This window comes from Vespa crabro, chromosome 6 (assembly GCF_910589235.1).
Source record: "Vespa crabro chromosome 6, iyVesCrab1.2, whole genome shotgun sequence".
Lineage (NCBI taxonomy): Eukaryota > Metazoa > Arthropoda > Insecta > Hymenoptera > Vespidae > Vespa > Vespa crabro.
The window spans coordinates 6,520,943-6,542,963 of NC_060960.1; the positions used below are offsets into that span (position 1 = coordinate 6,520,943).

The 22,021-nt window shown below is 28.4% G+C and overlaps 4 protein-coding genes and 1 long non-coding RNA gene across 17 annotated transcripts; 2 read left to right on the forward strand and 3 right to left on the reverse strand.

The window, feature by feature from the left end:
- Nucleotide 1: 1 nt before the first annotated feature.
- LOC124425163 (probable 28S ribosomal protein S25, mitochondrial) lies at nt 2–831 on the reverse strand. Its single transcript, XM_046965124.1, has 3 exons — nt 695–831; nt 508–614; nt 2–298 (listed from the first exon to the last, which is right to left on the reverse strand). Exons 1-3 carry the CDS (start codon nt 829–831, stop codon nt 39–41), a joined length of 504 nt encoding a protein of 167 aa, XP_046821080.1. The 3' UTR covers nt 2–38.
- LOC124425155 (alanine--tRNA ligase, cytoplasmic) lies at nt 805–6,133 on the forward strand. 5 transcript variants are annotated; one of them, XM_046965106.1, is made up of 15 exons: nt 805–937; nt 1,362–1,528; nt 1,621–1,809; nt 1,872–2,017; nt 2,126–2,317; nt 2,397–2,687; nt 2,761–2,870; nt 2,940–3,214; nt 3,282–3,605; nt 3,699–3,957; nt 4,037–4,289; nt 4,364–4,628; nt 4,708–4,992; nt 5,069–5,267; nt 5,349–6,133. In XM_046965106.1, the coding sequence occupies exons 2-15, from the start codon at nt 1,385–1,387 to the stop codon at nt 6,020–6,022; spliced, it is 3,606 nt and encodes a 1,201-aa protein (XP_046821062.1). In that variant the 5' UTR covers nt 805–937; nt 1,362–1,384; the 3' UTR covers nt 6,023–6,133. The 5 variants fall into 5 exon arrangements, with proteins under 5 accessions (XP_046821062.1, XP_046821063.1, XP_046821059.1 ...); XM_046965107.1 differs by having other exon boundaries at nt 809–941; XM_046965103.1 differs by lacking the exon at nt 805–937 and adding an exon at nt 1,030–1,171.
- On the reverse strand, nt 6,056–9,431 carry LOC124425158 (mitochondrial ribosome-associated GTPase 2). Of its 4 annotated transcripts, none has more exons than XM_046965111.1 (8): nt 9,164–9,431; nt 7,874–8,086; nt 7,515–7,751; nt 7,322–7,441; nt 6,914–7,252; nt 6,653–6,791; nt 6,356–6,588; nt 6,056–6,268 (listed from the first exon to the last, which is right to left on the reverse strand). In XM_046965111.1, exons 3-8 carry the CDS (start codon nt 7,749–7,751, stop codon nt 6,104–6,106), a joined length of 1,233 nt encoding a protein of 410 aa, XP_046821067.1. In that variant the 5' UTR covers nt 7,874–8,086; nt 9,164–9,431; the 3' UTR covers nt 6,056–6,103. The 4 variants fall into 4 exon arrangements, with proteins under 4 accessions (XP_046821067.1, XP_046821068.1, XP_046821069.1 ...); XM_046965112.1 differs by having other exon boundaries at nt 7,515–7,775; XM_046965113.1 differs by lacking the exons at nt 6,056–6,268; nt 6,356–6,588; nt 6,653–6,791; nt 6,914–7,252; nt 7,322–7,441 and adding an exon at nt 8,842–9,080 and having other exon boundaries at nt 7,609–7,751; nt 7,874–8,728.
- Nucleotides 9,432–10,872: 1,441 nt separating this feature from the next.
- Nucleotides 10,873–21,890, reverse strand: LOC124424767. Of its 3 annotated transcripts, XR_006942373.1 has the most exons (4): nt 21,626–21,890; nt 18,435–18,648; nt 17,793–17,997; nt 10,873–14,786 (listed from the first exon to the last, which is right to left on the reverse strand). It is a non-coding gene; the product is annotated as an uncharacterized LOC124424767 (long non-coding RNA). The 3 variants fall into 3 exon arrangements; XR_006942372.1 differs by lacking the exon at nt 17,793–17,997; XR_006942374.1 differs by lacking the exons at nt 17,793–17,997; nt 21,626–21,890 and adding an exon at nt 21,317–21,619.
- On the forward strand, nt 13,485–21,165 carry LOC124424766 (plasmanylethanolamine desaturase). Of its 4 annotated transcripts, XM_046964261.1 has the most exons (6): nt 14,307–14,444; nt 15,668–15,838; nt 16,048–16,304; nt 17,795–18,006; nt 18,080–18,298; nt 18,415–21,165. In XM_046964261.1, exons 3-6 carry the CDS (start codon nt 16,073–16,075, stop codon nt 18,673–18,675), a joined length of 924 nt encoding a protein of 307 aa, XP_046820217.1. In that variant the 5' UTR covers nt 14,307–14,444; nt 15,668–15,838; nt 16,048–16,072; the 3' UTR covers nt 18,676–21,165. The 4 variants fall into 4 exon arrangements, with proteins under 4 accessions (XP_046820218.1, XP_046820216.1, XP_046820217.1 ...); XM_046964262.1 differs by lacking the exons at nt 14,307–14,444; nt 15,668–15,838 and adding an exon at nt 13,485–13,623; XM_046964260.1 differs by lacking the exon at nt 14,307–14,444 and adding an exon at nt 13,489–13,623 and having other exon boundaries at nt 15,668–16,304.
- Nucleotides 21,891–22,021: the final 131 nt, after the last annotated feature.

The following is a 22,021-nucleotide window of genomic DNA, read 5'->3' on the forward strand; positions in this document are numbered from 1 at the left end:
CTTATTTAGATATTACATTTATATTCAATATATTTACATTAATATTTTTTTAAGTATGTTTTTCCCCTCATATGATAAGGGAGAGGTACTACACCAGGACATGGAACTTGTCCAGGAATTTCACATATGCAACTTTTTTTACAACCAACACCAAAGTTAGCAGGATTATCTTTCTTTTCTTTGGCTATTTCTTCTTCAATTAAAAGTTCCTTTGATTTACCAATCACTTTAATAAGATGTTGAAGAATGCTTTCTTTTGGTTGACTATCTATATCTATTAACATCGTCTTTCCATTTTCTATTAAAGTATAATAATATTCAAAATACAATTACATATTACTGATATTAATAAATATAAATAATAAGTATATTAACATATTTATATTAATAATAATTAAAATATAATTATATATTACTTTTAACAATATTTATAATCTACTTAATACTAATATTAATACTATATTACAATATTATTATATAGTCTAAATAATTTATATAATTACATACCATAATAACATTTTATAAAAGGAGATGGTGTTATATTTTTAAATGTAACAATTTGTACATTTGGATTTTGGTATAGTATTTGTGGTAAGTACCAAAATATGAAATCTCTAAAATATAAAATCATTTTAAAAATATAATATTTTTAAAAAACGATACTCCATTAACAAATATCTAACCTAAATTTTACCTCGCTCCTGAGTGATGTTCCCCGCTACTATTATAATTAATGGATAATATTTGTATTTTATCCTTTAGAACTAATTTTCCTGCTTTTAAATAGTTAAGCGTTCTTCGTATAGGTTCTTTACCTATCATAAACGGCATTTTGACTAAATTTAGTTAATTTTTTTTATGTATTAAAACGACGAGAAATACAACCTATGCCTGTCGGTGAATTACTAATAGTTTAGTAAAGCGTCGATCTACAAATGTTGGTATTTATCTGTCTATATTAATATTATCATAATGAATATTCCATAAATAGGATGGGAAGATTTTTTTTGACATTTTTTTCAATTTGGAGATTATTAGTAGTAGAGCGATAAATTGCATGCACGTGTTTTGATTTTCTACCTTTCTCCTCACAGTACTTTTAATCGGTAACATACATGTGTGTCGACTACACGGTTTTTAATATCTGTGTTTCAATTGTCGTCAATTACTAGTAATGTGCTATTTTTATTTAAACATAAAACTACAGTACATATTTTTAAAATATCTTATTTGAATAATAATTTTGTTTTCTCATAGATAATAATATATTTTTTTTAATTTTGCTTAAACAGCTGATGTAATCTATTTCCATATGGTGTAAAATTTATAAATTAATACAAATTAGTGTTACTCCATTACAGCCAGAAAAAAGACAAAGATTAAAATGAATGTGTCAATGACTTCTAAGGAAATTCGTCAATCTTACATTGACTTTTTCAAAAGTAAGGGGCACGAATATGTTCATTCAAGTTCAACAATACCACATGATGATCCAACTTTACTCTTTACCAATGCTGGAATGAATCAAGTATAATATTATTTTTTTTGTCTGAAATATAATCTAAATATAATTGTTAGAATATACATTTTTTAATAATTTTTATATATGATTTATTTTAGTTCAAACCCATATTTCTTGGTACAGTGGATCCTAACAGTGATATGGCAAAATGGGTGAGAGTCGTTAATACTCAAAAATGTATAAGAGCTGGAGGCAAACATAATGATTTAGATGATGTTGGTAAAGATGTATATCATCATACTTTTTTCGAGATGATGGGTAATTGGTCATTTGGTGATTATTTTAAGGTATGCTCATATGTTAATTTATTCTCATAAATTTATTTTTAATAAAATAAACATTTTTTCAGAAAGAAATTTGTACTTGGGCTTGGGAATTTTTAACAGTCAATTTAAAATTATTACCAGATAGATTATACATTACATATTTTGGAGGAGATGAAAAATCTGGGTTGAATCCTGATAACGAGTGTAAAGATATATGGCTTTCTCTTGGGTAATTAAAAATACAATATCAGAATAATATTTAATTTATGATTAAAACATTTAAATATAAGTATATTTGTTCAAGTGTATATACTATAATTAACTGTATTTTTTGTAGGGTATCAGCTTCTCACGTTTTACCAGGTAGCATGAAGGATAATTTTTGGGAAATGGGAGAAACTGGTCCTTGTGGACCATGCAGTGAAATACATTATGATAGAATTGGTGGTAGAGAAGCTGCTCATTTAGTAAATATGGATGATCCAGATGTCTTAGAAATCTGGAATCTTGTATTTATACAATATAATAGGTAATATGAAAATAGAAACATGCATACTATATTTTTAATTACGTTAAATGGTAAAAATTGAATTACACATATATTACAGGGAATTAGATGGTATTTTAAAAACATTACCGAAAAAACATATTGATTGTGGTTTAGGATTGGAACGTTTAGTATCAGTCATTCAAAATAAACAAGCAAATTATGATACTGACTTATTTATGCCCATCTTTGAAGCAATTCAAAAAGGTACTGGAGCACCACCTTATCAAGGAAGGGTAGGGGATGCAGATAAGAATGGAATTGATATGGCATATAGAGTATTGGCAGATCATGCAAGGACATTAACTATTGCTCTATCTGATGGAGGAATGCCTGATAATACTGGAAGAGGGTAAATTATATAATATAGTATGAATATTTAATTTATATTCTTCATGCTCTTTTAATAATTTTTTTTTTTAAAGTTATGTTCTAAGAAGAATTTTAAGACGTGCTGTACGTTATGCCACTGAGAAATTAAATGCAAAACCTGGTTTCTTTGCATCTTTGATAAATGTAATAGTAGAGTTACTTGGTAAGTATTAATTTAGTAAGATTTTGTATTTTTTTGAACATTATTTTATTCTATCATTTATTTGTCTAGGCGATATATTCCCAGAAGTTAAAAAAGATCCTCAAAGTATAATTGATACAATTAATGAAGAAGAAACACAATTCTTAAAAACATTATCACGTGGACGAAATTTATTAAATCGAACTATAGCAAAACTCGAATCTTCTAAGGTTGTTCCCGGGGATGTTGCATGGCGTTTATATGACACATATGGTTTCCCAGTTGATTTAACACAACTCATGACTGAAGAGAAAGGTTTGAAAGTTGATATGATTGCTTATGAAGAAGCAAAGAAACAAGCACAGGTATTAAAACGGCTATAATATTTTTTATTACTTATATTTTTAATAATAACAGTATTATTTATTTTAGCTTATCTCTCAAAATAAAGTTGGAGGGATAGATGATCAAATTAATTTGGATGTTCATGCAATCACAGAATTACAAAATGCAGAAATACCAGTCACCGATGACTTACCAAAATATAATTACAATATAAAAAATAATAATCCGTATGATGAATATTCGTTTGAGTCGTGCACTAGTACTGTTATTGCTCTAAGACATTCAAAAACTTTCGTTGAAGAAGTACATTCTGGACAGGAAATAGGAATATTATTAGACAAAACGAATTTTTATGCGGAACAAGGTGGACAAATATATGATGAAGGATTTTTAGTAAAAGTTGATGATGAAGTAAATATATACTATTTTAGAGCGCCAAGTAGTTTAGAACATTTTATATAATAAGATGTTTTATAAAAATATTCTAATTCTTATTTTACGTAGGAAACTGAAATACGGATTACGAATGTGCAAGTTAGAGGTGGCTATGTATTGCATATTGGTACAGTTGGAGAAGGAGTGCTGAAGAAGGGTGATAAGGTTTATCTAAATATTGATACTACGCGTAGACGTCTAATAATGAGTAATCATACAGCAACTCATGTTCTTAACTATGCACTTCGGCAAGTTTTGGGTTTAGAAGCTGATCAAAAAGGATCGTTAGTTGCACCTGACAGATTACGTTTTGACTTCACTAACAAAGGTTTTTGAAGAATATTATCTTGTATTAAAGTAGATTTAGAATTATTAAAATAAATTTATAATATATTTTTACATTATAGGAGCTATGACTACGGATCAAGTAAAAAAAACAGAAGAAATTACGAATAATATGGTACAACAAAATAAAAATATTTATGCTAAAGAAAGCAATCTGGCATTAGCTAAAACTATTAAAGGATTACGTGCTATGTTTGAAGAAACTTATCCTGATCCTGTTAGAATAGTCAGTGTAGGTATACCAATAGAAGAATTGGAGAAAGATCCTTTGAATGATGCTGCATTGAAGACTAGTGTAGAATTTTGTGGTGGAACGTAAGAGTATATCTTTTTATTAAACATTATGTTGAACGGAATTTAGAAATTTTTTAGTTATTTTTATATTACAGACATTTACATAATACAGGACACATAGGTGATTTTGTCATAGCAAGTGAAGAAGCTATTGCTAAAGGTATAAGACGTATAGTTGCTTTAACAGGACCTGAAGCAAAAAAAGCACTTAAAAAATCAGCTTTATTAGAAGATAAATTAAACCAGTTGAAAAATACTATTGATACTGATAAAAGTGGTACAAATTCTAAAGAGTATATTAAGCAGATAGTAGAGCTAAATGAAGATGTGTCTCATGCTATAATTTCTAGTTGGAAAAAGGTATATTTAATCATATAACTTTATAATTAATTTTCATAAATTAAATTAAAATTATTTATATTTTGTGTTTTGAACATAGGACAAAATACGTGGTATGCTAAAAGAATTAAAAAAATCCCTCGATGATAAAGAGAGATTAGCTAAAACTGCTGTTGCTAGTGCGGCAGTTGAAACCGTTCAAAAGATGATTCAATCAAATATTGGCTGTGCTGTATTTGTAGAAATACTGAAAGCATTTAGCAATACAAAAGCTTTAGATTCTGCATTGAAAAAAATTAGAAGTTTATCTCCAGATACTAGTGCATTATTAATAAGTGTTGATCAAGATGCCAACAAAATCTTTGCCCTTAGTGCTGTTCCTAAAGTAAGGAAAGAAAAAAATAACAACGTATAGTGTAATCCAAGAACGTATATCAAACTAATTATTACAATAATTTCAGACAGCTATCAATAAAGGTTTGAAGGCTAATGAATGGATTCAAGAGATAGCTCCATTTATGGGAGGTAAAGGTGGTGGAAAAGCTGAGTCTGCTCAAGCTTCAGGCTCGAATATTTCTTCTTTAACTAAAATAATACAAAAAGCTAAAGAATTCGCTAATTCAAAACTTGGGATTACAAATGAGAAATCAACTATTCAAGGTATTTAATTAAATATTCAAAGTTATTTGTCAATTTTTTAAAAGAAGTTATTTAACCAGAAGATATTTTATAATTTTTTAGATCTTTCTTCTAATTCAACTGTTGATAGCGTAACAAATACGAATTCTGTGAATACGAAAATTTTTCCGAAATTAATACTTTTTGGAAATAAAAATAGCATTAAAAGCTACAAAGTTCAAATTGCAGCTCAATACAGCAATCAAGATCTTGTGATAAAATATATTGAAGAAGATAAGAATTCTACAACAGATATGGTTTTAGAAATTGGTGATATTAAAATTTGTAATAGCAGTGCCATTGCTTATTATTTGTCAGATACTAATTTAAAATGTGAAAATGATTTATTTGCTTTTTGTAAAATATTACAGTGGATAAGTTATACGGATAATCATCTTTTACCAGCAATTGCAGGTTGGATTTTATCGTCTTCTCAAATAACATTACCAAAAAATATTATATTAGATGGGAAAACTTCAAAAGAAGATGCATTGAATTCATTAAAGAAATTAAATGATGTGTTACTTAGAAAAACTTATTTCGTTAACGAAAGAATTTCTCTTGCGGATATTATAATATTCAGTGCTCTATTACCACTTTACGAACACGTTTTAACTCCAGGATTAAGAAAACAATATACGAATTTAAATAGATGGTTTTCTACAATACTTAATCAACCACAAGTGAAAGCTGTAGTAAAAGATTTTCATTTCTGTACAAAAACACTGAAAGCTTAAAGATATGATAAAAAAGTGGGGGAACAATTCTCATTTTTATGAATATTTTTACAATTATGTATTTCTAAACATATGTTTAAATTATATAAAGATTTCATTTTTATTCATTGATTTGTCGTTTTCTTTTTTTAATTCATCATATAATATCCTAATTTGTTTCAATAAAGTAGATATATTAATACCTACTTTTGCAGATATAGGTATAATAGGCATATCGATTTTCTCCTTTAACAATTGTAAATTTTCCTGTAAATATATCATTGAGTAATATATTTTTTTTTTAACTTAATCTAAACGATCAAGAATTTAGTGATCATTATATCATTTTCTTACCTTAGCTTTAGGTAAATCCATCTTATTAGCGACAACAATAAAAGATCTATTGTTTAAATTTTTATTGAATTGATTGATTTCATAACTTAATATTTCTAATGCTTGCCAAGGTTCATCAAGAGAAAGATCTATAACAAATAATAGAATAGCACAACGTTCTGCATGTTTAAGAAATGTTATACCAAGACCTTTATTCTTATGAGAGTCAGCTATGAGTCCAGGTAAATCTGCCACTGAAATAATCAAAGCAAGATTAATTAATCATCATTAAGAAAAAGAAAAAAAAATCAATATTACCTCTAATTTGTTCATAATCATCATATGATATTGTACCCACATGAGGTTTCAAAGTTGTAAATGGATAAGATGCTACTTTTGGTCTAGCTCTAGATATAGCTCTTAAAAGTGTACTTTTACCAGCATTTGGAAGACCAATCTATAAAATAACATTTACGTAAAAAAGAGATACATCTATTTATGTCCACATTATCTTAAGTTAAAAGATTTAGCAATCTTATCTTTAACTTCGTATTAACCAAAATTATATAAAATACTTACAAGTCCAATATGAGCCATACTTCTTACTTCCAGTATATATTGCAAATCTTCACCAACTGCTCCATATTCACAAATTTTTGGAGATTGTTGAATGTCAGACGTAAAAAAAGTATTTCCATGACCACCTGCACCACCTCGTGCAGCAATAAACATCGAATTATCTTGATCCAAATCAGCTAATATTGTTCCTTTAATGTTACGTATTATAGTTCCAGAAGGAACGGGTACAATATTATGACTAGCATTTTTACCATAACAATTTTTACAAGAACCGTTTTCTCCATGTTCTGCTTTTAAGACACTTTTAATATGTTTAAAATCTTTAACATTATTTGAAACCTGTTCAAATAAATAAAAAGCATATTTTATACTAAGTCAATTAAAAAATTTTGTTTGTAATCACTCTACCTGGAAAATCACATGCCCACCATGTCCACCATCTCCTCCATCAGGTCCTGCACGATCATTTTTCCATAATTGCAGAAACGATATATTTCCATCACCACCTTTTCCACCAATGACTCTTACCTATGTAAATAATATATTGTAGTGAAATCAATATTAAAAACATAATAAAAAGTGATATTTTCAGCTAGCTTGCCTGTTTTATATCCACAAAATATTGTGATGTATTGCCTGATGTTTTGGGTTTTTTAGTACGTATAGCATTTGGAATATATTTATTATCACAATGATAAGTGTTCGTATAAAACGATTGACATATTCTTTTATCTATCATTTTATGTATTTTTATATTTGCAACTATATTATTTGGTACTGGATAAAATCTTTGAGTTGCATGAATAGAAATATTATTCAGACAACGAAAGCAATACATCTAAATATAAATAAAAATACTAATCTAAATATAAATAAAAATATTTATCCAATGTTTTTTTTTTTTTTTTTTTTTTTTTCTTTTTTTTATCAGCAAAATATTTCTGTATCTAAGATTAATACCTTTAAACGGACTGAATTTATTTTATCTCACTATTACAACATTAAGATTTTCCTCTAAAATATTGGGAATTAAATTTTGATGCATTTGAATTACTCTTTGTCTATATAGAGGCACTATATAAGACTTGTAAGTTATTCTATAAGTTTTCGTGGTCTTTTCTTTGGATGGAGATATATAGGATCCAATAAAATTAATTTCATCCACAATGTAACCTGCATGATTATATAAAGTAGTATAAAATTTTAATGGATTAAAATCTTCTGTGACACAAATAGTTATATCAAAGGTAAATGCTGGTGGATATATGCACCAAATTTTTAAATTCGATAATTTGTTTGACACATGAAATACATCTTTTCTTAAAAAATTATTTATATCGCATGTAACAATATTAATTTTATTTGTTGGAGATATGTTTTGATAATTGGGTGGCTCTGACCTTTTGAAAAAATGAGTCAATGCATTCGTAGTATGAAATTGTTTTTGTAAACTACGATACCCTGTAACTACATAGATTGGAAAATACGACCAAAGAAATGGATCTATCTTAGTTAATATAAAATTTCCATGAGCTGCCATTTCTGTAACTTTCCATGAATCATTCCAATTTCTTTTAGGCTCATCCATAGGTGTTCCACCTTGACCATTACAAAGAGTTATCAATACTTCTACATTAGGATTATTTAATTTTTCAATTTCTATGAAAAATTGTCTTAATAATTCTCGATTTTTTTCTATTCTCATTTTACCACCAACATGAGGAAAATTAAAAATAATTTTATCAAAGGATTCCTTTTTTAAAATAGGATTTTCCATTAATTTTGTTGCATCTATTCCCAACAATACACGTATGCCTGAAAAGAAAATCATAGCGTTTCATCATACCTTTTTCAAAAAATTTAAATCTGTACACTTACATATTATAAATTTTACATTATAAAACATTATATATTGTTTATTCACTAACCATGTCTTTTAAGATATTCTATGTTTTTCTTTCCAGCTTCATCAGATATATCAGATTCATAGCACGTAGCTATTAAGTTTATTTTAAGGTTAAGTTGATATAACGCTACGGAAAATGAAAAATTTCCTTCTCCTACGAGTAGCACTGACTCATTTTCAACGAAAATCGATGGTTTCATTTTATTAAATGCTTAAAATTATATTGAACTATGATGAACAGATTTTTTTTCTTTAATACATCTATTAAATGCATATGAATAAGATTCGATTATAACGTTGATTGCATTTAAAAATTTAACAATAAAAACAGTGCAAATACTAACCTTCTATATACAATAAAATTAATTATAAATGAAAATCCACATTTGTTTCGAATTATACAAGAATATGATTATGTTTATAAAGTATCACATAACCTTATTTTAGAAATAAACAAACAGTACGAAAGTAATGGTAACACTCATTATTATAATACAAAATTCTTTCTTAATTTTACTAAATTTTGTAAGTTTGTTTTGGTTACAAAATTCAAACAATTCAATCAAATAAGTTAATTTTACTTTTGAGAGTAACCTATGAAGACATTAATCATTTTCGATTATTATACTCGATATCAGAATACTTTCGATTTAAATCGATATTTCAATTAATCGAAAAAGAAAAATTTCAAACACGAAATATCCATATGCAATATAATATAATTTATTTTCTATTAAATTCTCGTTGTTATTATTAATTAATATGGTATATATAATATTTAAATTATGATTTGAATTATAATTTTTACAAAAAATCAAACCAAATATTTAAATTATTGACATATAATAAAATATATCGTAAAATAAAAAATTCTTATCTAGTAATTATTCTCTGACTTTGCATACAGAAATTCCCGTATATTGAATTTACATAAATAATCAACATCGTTAACACTTTTCTTGTTACGATTGCAGATTATCTGCTTGCTGTTGTAATGTTCTCTGTATAACACACTCTAATTCAATATATAATCATTTTTTTTTTGTAATATTATTTTTTAAATCAATAATAAATTTCACTATTTAAAAATATGTGCTTTTCATTAGTGCAATGTAAAGAGGAATGAAATGAAAATGGCCGGACAAAACTGAATTATTTCGATATATTTTAATACGAACGATTCCTATTTAATAATTTTATTTTTAAACATTTGAAATTTCTTCATGAATATTGTAAGAAATAGCTGTAGTAATTGCTAAGTATAATCATGTAAAATATGAATGAAACTATTTTTAGTAAGTACTCCAGTTGGAGTACAAATTTAGAAGCACGTGAGTGCATGCTTTCACTTTTACGGGCGGTGCATTCGTAATGCGGCACGTGGAATTATCGAGGGTCTCCAAGGTGTTTACTAAATGAAATATAAAAATTCTTCTTTTTCCCCATAAAGAAATATACGTTTACCATTTTAAAATATCGACCGAGATCGAAAATCATCTGCTTATATATTTCAAGGAAATACGAATCTTTGTTATATTGCTCCTGATACGTAAGTATTAACTAGATTACTTACAATCTTAACCGAGATACTTTTATCGTTCTTTGCAATCAAATCTATATAGAGAAATTTTTCCTTTTCTGCATTTTAGTAACAGTTAGATATAAAATGACTCTTGTACTCGATATTCAAAAGAATTTATATTCAATTAATCATATCACAATACGATAGAAATAAACAACTTTAAACAACTAAATATTACACTATTTCAATGTATGCGTTAAAAACTTATTTAATCTATTAATCAGCAAAAATTTTCGACTAATGAATGTGAACATGTAAAATTTATTTTTATTAAATTAATTTCAATTAAAAATAAAACTTTCGATTAAAAATACGGTAGAGATAAAAAACAATGGTTAAATTAATGAATCGTAATATAAAAAATTGGGACATTATAATGGTTTTTTTAATTGGAGTGAGAAATAAATGATTTATATATTTATTCTTTTATCAGGAAGAAGTGAAATCTTTGTAAGATGAGTTAACCCGTCATTTAAATTCACAGATTAATTAATTTCTTTATTTGTTTCTCTCATATAATTATATTTGCCAACTCTTTATTTCACGATTTTTCAGAAATGAAACAAGTGTTTATCTTAGAAATGCAAGCTATAACGTCATAGCGATAAGGACACATTGGTTTTGTACTCCTATAACATTAGTTCATGATCTAAAACGACATTTTACATAATCATCTCAAATTAAAATTGTCGATGTTATCTTCGTGACTATTGTAATGGTGTTAATAGACGAGAATGAAAGTAGGATTCGCATGTTCTTACGTTCAAATATACGCGTTTTTTATGTCTTGATCTCTCTCTCTCTATACACATACGAGCAAGTAGAATGAATATAATTCATCGCATAATCAAATGCGTATTCTATATATATATATGTTACTAACTAATGATTTTATCTCGCATTCATTATACGTAACTATGTATTTATAAATACAAACTATTCGCATAGAGTACTTTCTTATAATATACTTATAGAAAATCTATCTAATTAATTTACTTATAAATATGCAAGTCTCAAGTATCGACTTTTGTTGTTTAGAGACAGAGCTCGTTTATTATTCCTTTGAAGAATAAAATTGACATCGATAGAAATGAGTTTCCTTGTGTACAGGATGTCAAAGGTCACCTCCCTTTCCACCGTACATATATAACGAATATGTAATAAAAGCGAATACATATAAATAATCTTCGGAGTTTATATATATATATCTTCGGAGTTTATATATATATATATATATATATAATTAAAATATTTACAATACGATTAATTCTTAAGAAGTTTTCAATTTTGTTCTTCGTCTAATAAAATGTTGATATGAAAGAGAGTTCGTTTTCCTGTAAGGTCGGCGAACGTAAGACGACGTGTATCTTCTAACATAGACGGGGAGTTAAAAGTTAGGGTTGGTTGCATGGTCGATCGTATATTAAATAAAGTATGAGCATTCTGCGAAACAGCAAGTGTCCTAGACGAAATGGCCATCGAGTCATGTGATGCTTTTCACGCTGTAGTCCGATACGCGCGGACGGCCGATAAATTATGTAGCTTCTTCGGCTTTCTTTTGCGGTGAAACTTGAAGGCCATTTGGAGGGTAACACAAAGAAAGATTATTGTCTAATGTAAGTGCGAAGAATTATATTGTAACTTTCGTGACCAAGTGAATGAATAGAAAAACTTATAAATTTTCTATATCTCAGATCAACCAAATGTACAATCTTATAATATATTTAAATTTCAATCAACGTTAAATAGTTTTTCATATATATCATTAAAATTTCATACGAATATTTTTAAGAACAAAAAATAAATATTATTTCTAGATAATAATGAAAGCATAGATTTATATTTAAATCTGTAAAAAAAAATTGTGTTTAAATGTAATCACAATATTATTGAAACATAACTTGTATAATTAAAAACAGTACAGAAAATAAATATGTGTTGGAACGTTTCGTGATTTAGAACATTGAAAGACAAAGAAAGATACATCGAAAGTTATTTAGAAATAGGAAGAAGGATCAATAACGGCATGATCTGTAAACGGTGTTACACGTAATTGTTTCGAAGCAGTTCGATTGCGAGGAGAGGAGGAAAAAGAAAATGAAGACGGTAAGAACGTGTCACCCCAATGGGTGGAAGCATAGTGCGTCGCGCAGGAGCATCGCAATCGGACAGCTCCGGTCTCGCCCGTTGCGGAAACGAAAGAAGGCGAATTTTGCCGAAAGACACCGATCGTCGAGTAAACCGCGAACGATAAAAGTGCGGGTAGGAAGGGTGGGGTTAGAGGAACAAAGAGTGCAAGAGGCGCGCTCGTTCGAGTTTTAGACCGCTCGAAAGTCTAATCCGAAAGACGGGAGGTGCTTGAGGGAGAGCAGGAGAAACAGGAAAAGCAGCAGTAGCAACTGCCGTTGCCGCCGTCACCGCCGCCGTCGCCGTTACCACCACCGCCTCCACCGTAGACAAGAACGAACGAAAGCGAAAGCAGCGCCTCCGTCTCCGTCGGCAGTGGCACAATCCTCGGCGTCGAAGCTTGCCGCGCTACTCTTCGACCTCTCATCATCTTTACCGTCCCTCCCAAATCGCTATCGTGGTCCTTTTTCTATTTAATCAATCTCGCATTTGGTTCTTTGCCGTTCTAAATTTCCTCTTCCTTTCTCTTTTTTTCTCTCACTCTTTCCACTATTTTTATAAATATATATATATATATATATATATATATATTTCTCTTTTCTATCTATCTATCTATCTATCTATCTATCTATCTATCTATCTATATATATACACACACACACACACACACATATCGCTATCTTTATCTTTCCATCTATCTCTCCTTGCACACGCACGTACGTTCCGTCCTTTTTCCTCTTTCTGACTCTCTTTCTATCTGGGAATCGCTTACGTCCTTCGCCCTTTTCGTCCGACGTTCGTCTTACAAATAGCACGCATCTAGGCGGCTCTTCTACTCCCGGACGCGCTCGCCGGTACCGTATTTCGCGACAGAAAAGTATATTACTCGACGCATGCCACCCCGTATGCGTACATGTGCATCGTGGAGCCGGCTTCGGGCACACTTGTCTCGAAGATATCAACGAAAGGAAGGATATTTATTTTACCGTTACGACAACTACGTCTATTTCTTCGAAGGATAACTCGTCGAACTTTCTTCCTCTACGAGAAGAAGTTCCTTCAAATTCAACAATAAGAATCGTCGCACTGTCACGGGTACGCCCTTCTTCATTCGAAGGAATCGCGTCATTATTCTCGTGTTGCGTGTGTTGTGTATCTGTGTGTGAGAAAGAGACGAGCGCGCGTCAGTCACGTCACGCGAGTCTGCTGGTGCCGTCGTATAAGAATCAGTAACGCACGCGACAGTCCAGCATTTTTAAATTGATTCTCAGTGCCGGTCTTTCTCAACCACCTGCTTTCTTTTCTCTCTTTTTTCTCTCTCTGTTTTTCTCTCTCTTTTTCTCTCTCTCTCTCTCTCTTTCTCTCTCCTCTCTCTCTTCTTATCTTTCTCACACTTTGTGAACCTTTTGCTTTCTTCCATACATGGATTTTCCAAAGAGATGTTCGTTTGATTCATGAAATGAGTTCATTCAATAAAACGATGGACATCAAAGGATGACATCACTATACTTTAAAGAATGTCTGTGCCTGTGTCTCCACGATCAATCCTTAGATCGTGTTCGTTATTTTGATAATACATCAATTTTCTTTTTTGACACTTCAACCTAAAAAAAAAAAAAAGAAAAAAGAAAGAAAAAAAGAAAAAGAAAAAGAAAAAACCAGAAATATCTAAAATAAGCTCGATTAACTCACACGTTGGAGAATTTGTTCTCGTTGGCAGGGTCACAATGAATTATCTTTTACCTACTCGTCGTCTGTGTAACACGAGAGAAAAGAAAAGAAAAAGAGAGAAAGAGAGAATGAGAGTATGAACAAGGTTAACGTCCGCAGATATGGTAAGAGATGATGCACTCGAGGATTCTTCCGAATTACTTCGTTCACTCGTTCCTGAAGGAACAAAGAGAAGAATCATCGAGGTAATAAAGGATATAGTACTCTTCTCGTCATTCTTAAAGCTCGTGCGAGCAAGAAATTAACCCACTTTTCGGCGGCACGTGCGCACTCTCAAATCCGGCACAGACGTTTTGGCGCCTCCGTTGCCTTGTCCGCTCGCTTAAATCTCTAACATGACGTGACGTTGTAAAGGAAAAAAAGAAAAAAAATACAAAATCGAAACGTCTATCCGATTATCGATGGATTTTGATTATTCATTTAAAAAGAATATCTTGTATTTTTTAAAAACTTGTTTAATGATCACAATCTTTCCTCTATTCTTCTTCTTTATAACAAATATCGTCTTGTTGGATCTTTTTTATATCCTAAAACAATAAATGCAAACATTAATTTTATATTCTATTTTTCTATTGACTTTTATATATTTTTTAAAATGAATTGTTATTATTATTATTATTATTATTATTATTATTAAATTGCACTGTGTGTACTAAAAATGCTACAATCGTGCTATAGTTTTGACACGCCTAACACAATCTTCGTGATTTCTCTTATTTTCGTGTATTTAGATTTATCAATAACCATGATTTGTTACGTTCTAAAAATCTATTCTTTCATTGTCTAATCGTAGAAATATTTGTTTAATATTCTGAAGTATATAATCTTTCGTAATAGATTAATAAGCAACAATCGCGTCTAATACATGTCATTGTAAATTTAACCTGCTATGCATTAAATTTATATAATTTTCTCGAATAGGTAAACCGTGAAAGATAAGTCTTCGTTGCCAATGCAAACAAATATTTATCTTATCATAGTATGACTTATATTAGCTATTTTTTTATTTATTTCAGTCAAATATTTTTATAGATGACATTAAGAATTTTTTATGTTTACATCAGAATTATTCCAAGATGTGTCAAATAAAATAAAAAAAGAAAAGAGAGAAAGTAATGGGGGAAAAAAAAAGGAAACGAGTAAAACAACTACGCTGTAAAACATATTCAATAGTTCAATAGTTGACGAATAAATTATTGATCAATTCGTATTTTACGTCATTTCGTTTTGGCTCTACGGAAACTAGGAAATAAAGAATAGGTACCGGTAGTGCCTTTTACCATTCACAACCTATTACGCGTGCAAATTGTTATGTCTATAATGATATGTAAGAGATATCACGGAAATAGGAAGGAAATTCAATGGAACGTGTAATCATGTCGTCTCTTACAACATGCGTATTTTTAAGGGAAAACATCATCATCATCATCATCATCAGATGCGGTGTCAAACGAGGAACGTTCTAAACAAAGGATTACGAGAAGAAATGCAGAAGGAAATAGTATGATCACGGCGATATGAGAAGAAGCGACGAATTACTTCGAAGTAGAAAATTTCGAATGATTCTAAAACGTTCAGGGTATTACATGAATTTTTAAATAGAAGAGCAAATAAAGAAGAACTGCTAAATCAAATGCGTTTTTAAAGGAAATATACAAATTATCATCCTTATTCCTTCATTTCGCGTGTTATTGAGACACAACGAAATATCGCGGTACCAAAGGACGTACGACGATTGGTGCATGACACAAGCAACTCCTGAGGAGAAATTTCCTTTGTATTTTACAGCGAATCGTAAAGGTATAGGCTAATTATGGATGACATAAAGGTGCCTAATTTAGGACAGGCTGCATCGGCCGCATGTTCAATGGCTACGAATTTCTTAGCGCCAGTAAAAACCGAACAACAAATTTACGAAAATTCAATGCTCGAAGATGATCCCAATGCCAATTCGGTGGTACCCACTTCTAATGAAGATAGGATATTACCGAGATGGGGTCCTAGTCATAAAGGTGCACAAGAATTAGCAAATCTTTACAGTAGCGGTAAGTATTTTACGTTCCTTTGTTTCATCTATTTCCTCGAACGCTTCAAATCATATGCTTACTATGACTTCATCTTCATTAACTCCATCATATACGAAGCTTATTTTCGTATTCTTCTCACTTTTAATTTTTTCTGCTTATTCCATTATTTTAGGAACATAAAAGAACCTTTTTTTAGTACAAAGAATTTCTATTCACATAAAAGTATGTTTAATAATGGATATTCGTATTATCGGACATAATTTAAAATGTGTTTATGTGTTGTTTTCTTATCAATCATATTGTAATTCTTTATTTTTCTGTTAAAACGTTTCAAATATTAAAAAAAAGACAAATTACATTCATTAAAACGGAAGAAAATAAATTAATAAAATTGATAAAATATTCTTATCGTCGAGATTGTTGAATGAATACTAAGCTTGATAAATTAAAGATTCCGTATCGCATCAAGGTTGTAGATAATGAAAGAAGATGAGATTCCTGTAATCTATATTTCTCGGATATATACGTATAGCTATTCAAACTTAATTACTAATTAGATCTTTCTTTTTATTTCTTTATAATAAACATTCAATATTCAGTAATACGCTTTTGTATATACTTCCATGTATATACAAAATATACGTATTAAAAATTAAAATGAAATAAAAAAAAATAAAAAATATATAGAATATTATAATATAAAATATCCATCACATCAGAATTGATTACTTGCCAAAACTTGCCACTTATAAGTCACTTGTACCTTGAAATCTTCGCGAGCCAAAATAAAGAGCTGTCACGATATAAGCAACTTAATCACCGCATCACTACCGTGCTGAGATTGTTATGTAAAGATGTTACGATAACAAAGTAATTTCTATATTGCTCCATTTTACATCTGAGTTGCCGTAACACGTTACTAGCCGTAATTAATTATTAATTTATATTCGATATAATTTTCATATTAGTATAGTTTGCTTAAAAAATGGTTGACAAATCGATTGAAAAATTGCTAGTTTGTTTGGAAAAATAATAAAACTTTTATAATTTTTAATGAATGTGAAACGATGTATATAGTATATATATTTTATAGACCAAATATTTAAAACAGACATTATGAATAATGACAAATAAAATCGTACATTGTAATAAGTTTCAGTATTACGGTCCTATCTTTTTAAATAACTTTCTATAATAAATTTATTACATATTTATTATTAATTTCCAATTAGGCATATTAAAAACTTATTATTTAGAAACATATTATTTTATTAATATGACCGATATAATAAGAACGTGTAATTCTTAACATACTTTAAAATAATTCATAAAAATAAATAATACTGAATGAAAAATTTTTTAATCAAATTGCCCAAAGACGATGGTATCTTTGTTCATAATGTCTGATTAATTTAATAAATTCATAAATATTTATCAGATTGGCATTAAAAATAATAGTCTATTAGACATTTGACCTATAATACTTATAAATGTTATATTTCTTACAGGAAAAAGAACGCAGGAATGTATATGCGTTGGTATTTGTATCACGCTGGTAGCAGTAAATTCATTGTTCATCTTGGTCAGATTAAAACTTGAAAATTTAAGTTCGATAATAGTAGCAGCATTATGCGGAATCATCACGGCGGATTTTGGATCTGGAGTAGTTCATTGGGCTGCTGATACATGGGGTTCTGTCGAACTTCCCATTCTGGGAAAGGTACGATTATTTAAAATCATCAAAGTACTTGCAATGTTATGATAATATTATAAATATGATAAATATTTTATAGAATTTTTTAAGGCCTTTTCGCGAGCATCACATCGATCCAACCAGTATAATGAGACACGATTTTATTGAAACGAACGGTGACAATTGTATGGCCACCATACCATTCCTTTCCAAATTAACATGGGACTTTCTTACTTTATCAGAACCGGAAATCGAGCAGAAGTTTCTTTGGACATGTTATTGGTTTTTACTTGCAATTTTTGTAGCGATGACTAATCAGGTAATTTTTCTAATATTTCTTAAGCATAAAATATGTGTGATATATATTGTTTATAAGAGACTTAATTACGTGTAAAGGGAGTTACAAAGTTGGGACAAATAAAAGATATTTTACAGATTCATAAATGGTCACATACATATTTCGGACTTCCTCCTTGGGTAGTTTGGCTACAGGAACATAGAGTAATTTTACCAAGAAAACACCATCGTGTACATCATGTTGCACCGCATGAAACATATTTTTGCATTACTACTGGCTGGTTAAATTGGCCATTAGAGAAACTCCGGTTTTGGTATATTTTAGAAATCATTATTGAAAAATTAACTGGTTGTAAGCCTAGAGCTGATGACCTAAAATGGGCACAGAAGAGGTCTTGAGATTTAATGTGGTTTTTCTTAGCTCTGCATTTTAGTGGATATTCAAAAAATGTAATATAGTATCATATATTCAAGGGACTGAAATAACATCGAACTGGCTAGTAACAGAAATGGAAATTTATGCACGGACAATAGTAAAAGCTTGAGTGATACACATAAAAATGATATTAAATCTATATAGTTTTTTTATACTAGTACTATGAGGCCTTTGAAACAAAATAAAAAATGTAGAGGGACTAGGAATAAATAGTATTACTTAAATATGCTTTTAAACTTTACACATTTATAATACGTACATGCAATAATATATGTACATATATAAGACAAATGTAATATTGTAACGTTATATATGTCATATAAAACTTGATAATTGGCCTGTTGTACTGTATTACGAAATTTGTTGCATAGCACAATGATTCCACAAAGAGCACATAGCTCATTGGATTTTGGTATAAAAAATTTACAATTAATTATATTATGAAATATCTTTAAGCAAACACAGGAAAAGTAAAGTCAAAATTAAAAATAAAAAACTAAACTGTCTTATATTCTTAATGTGTTTTGTAAGCACATATGTCCAGTGATGAAAGTAGAAAGAAATATATATGTGTATATATATATATATTATATATATATATACACATATATATATATATATATATATATATAAAGCTTAAAGTATACGTACGTGTATATATAATTTTTACACATACATATGCACATTTATATAAATTATATATACATATATTTAAAGAACTGACTTGATTTCATATATACAATCATTCGCACAATTTATTTAAGAACAAATTTTAAGATAATAATAATTATTGTAAATATGATTGTTTTAATAAGTTTTATATCAAACAAGCTTAATTCTTTTTTTAATAGCTTATAATGCAAATTTCCCTGAACCTTTAAAGATCATTGACCCATCGAGGTGTATTAAAGCAGATTATCTTTTTTCTAAAAGTATAAATCGCTAAAAGTAGACATTGTCAACTCAGCAGGTAATGGGCAACTTTGTTTAAATGTATATATTGTATAGTTTATTATTTTTCATACATAAAATACATCAAATTGATTTAGATACATTAGATTTTGCATTAGATTTTGCATTAGATTTTGAGCTAATAATCATAACACTGTATTTATAACAATACAAACAATTTAATTTCATCTATAACTGTTGTATTAATTATTTAATAAAATTGACAATGTCATTTAAATGGCAATGATATAAAAAAGCAAAAAATGATTAATATTTGTAAATGTATACTTAATTTGTGAAAAACTTGAAACATTTAAATGTATGGTCATGAATTTAAAAGAAATAATAATAGTATAGATTACTCTTTTTCAATGTCACGCACACTGATTACACTTCTTAGCTCATAACGAAGGGTCAAAATACTGTAAAACCTTAAGGTGCTAAAAGTATAAGTACAAATTTAGGTTCAGGGACCAAAGGACCTATTGCTATATGCAATTATCTTATGAATGATTGGTTTGCTTTGAATAAAGTATACTGATATAGAAATAGATTTTTCAATGCAAGCAAATATTTTAAATATTTTCTTATGTGTAATTTAGATTATTAATAAATTTAACTATAAATTAATATATTTCAGATCAAAGCAATGATCTCTGAATGTTTCAGTATACTTTATACAGAATCATGCCATGATATATGTTCCTTACCAGCAAGTCAGTTGTAAATGCCTCTTAAAAAAGACGGTATTCATTATTGTTATTGTTATTGTTATTGTTATAAGAAGATTATAAACTTTAAATGAATCTGTCAAATGAGAGCTTTTCAGCAGGCAATGCCTGGAGCTTTTCTCAATGCGTTTAATATTTATGTGCATCTAATTAAGTAAAGCAGAGCTTTATTTATCATAAGAGAACAAAAGACATATTTTTCATCTTTGAATGCCATTTGATAATAATGTCTAAGAATATATTTAATTTATCATAAAATATAAAAGAATTCAAATCAAATGGATGGAAAATAATGTGAACAATTATATTTGCACTGCTGTGTTATAATACAATAATTTTCAGATTCAAACTGAAAAATAATATATATAAGATACTTTATATAACAAATCTATATGTATGAATAGAATACTGTTTTTGTAGCAGTGTGATTCAAATTTTATGATAAGTCTTAAAATAAGCAAATTTTTATGATATAATTATTTTTCTGTTTTAATTTAATTTATTTCATAATAATGCAACCATATGCAATGAAACTAGCATCAAATAACAATATGAAAAGACTCAAGTCTGAATAAAGTAATTATAAAGCATTAAATATGCTTTATCTTTAATTAGAAGAAATAAAACGTAAATAAATTAAATTGAGAAATGTGATTTTATTAGTTTTAGTAAATATATGAATTAAGAGCATGCAATGAAAGAAAGTTAATATAATACATAAAAGTAATATCCAATATGCTATTTAAAAATTATATTAATAATTATATTAAAGTTAAAATAAAAAAAACTTTACCAGGAATACATATAGCTAGAAAACAAATATATCAAAGATCATTGAAAAGTTGCATAAAATAAATATTTCACTATTTTCATATAGCAATGGTTGTGTTATAAATATATAATTTTATTATCAATATATCACCCATTGTATTATAATTGGTTAGCCTTTGCAATTTTTTCATGAGCATAGCACACACTTTCAATTTTTATATAAATATAATAAAAATGAAAAATAAAAGATTTAAAGTTATTTGTCCTTGACACATACTACACGTAACACACAGTATAATAATGTTTAAATAAATAACATATCGGTAATCGATCTTTCAAATGTCAAATTTCTTTTATATTTCTTTGTCTTTTTTAATTAAGACTAATTATGTTAATTTTGAATTATAAGTTTAGTAAATATTATTTATATATAAAATTTACATGAAATACATTTACATACCTTAAATAATGATGCATATCATTAATTCGTAAATACGCAGAAATAATCACATTTGAAAATTCTTTTAAAAAATGAACGATGTAGTATTACCAACTTCAAATATATAATTATGTATTTTAACTAAATGGCATTATTCAATTCATCATTCATTTGAATTATATATATATATATATAAACATTGAAAATATTTTAATTTTAATCTTTATATTATTCTATACCAATTTTATATTGTAATTTTATTTTTAATAATTATTGAAGAAATATCTCGTTGCGTCTACTGCCGCCATCTACTAATCGGATATGGAATTATTTACTCATTTTGATATCAACGCTGATTGGCCGAGGCATGTAAAAACAAGGCTTGAGAAAAGATTATAAATTATTAAACTAAGTTTA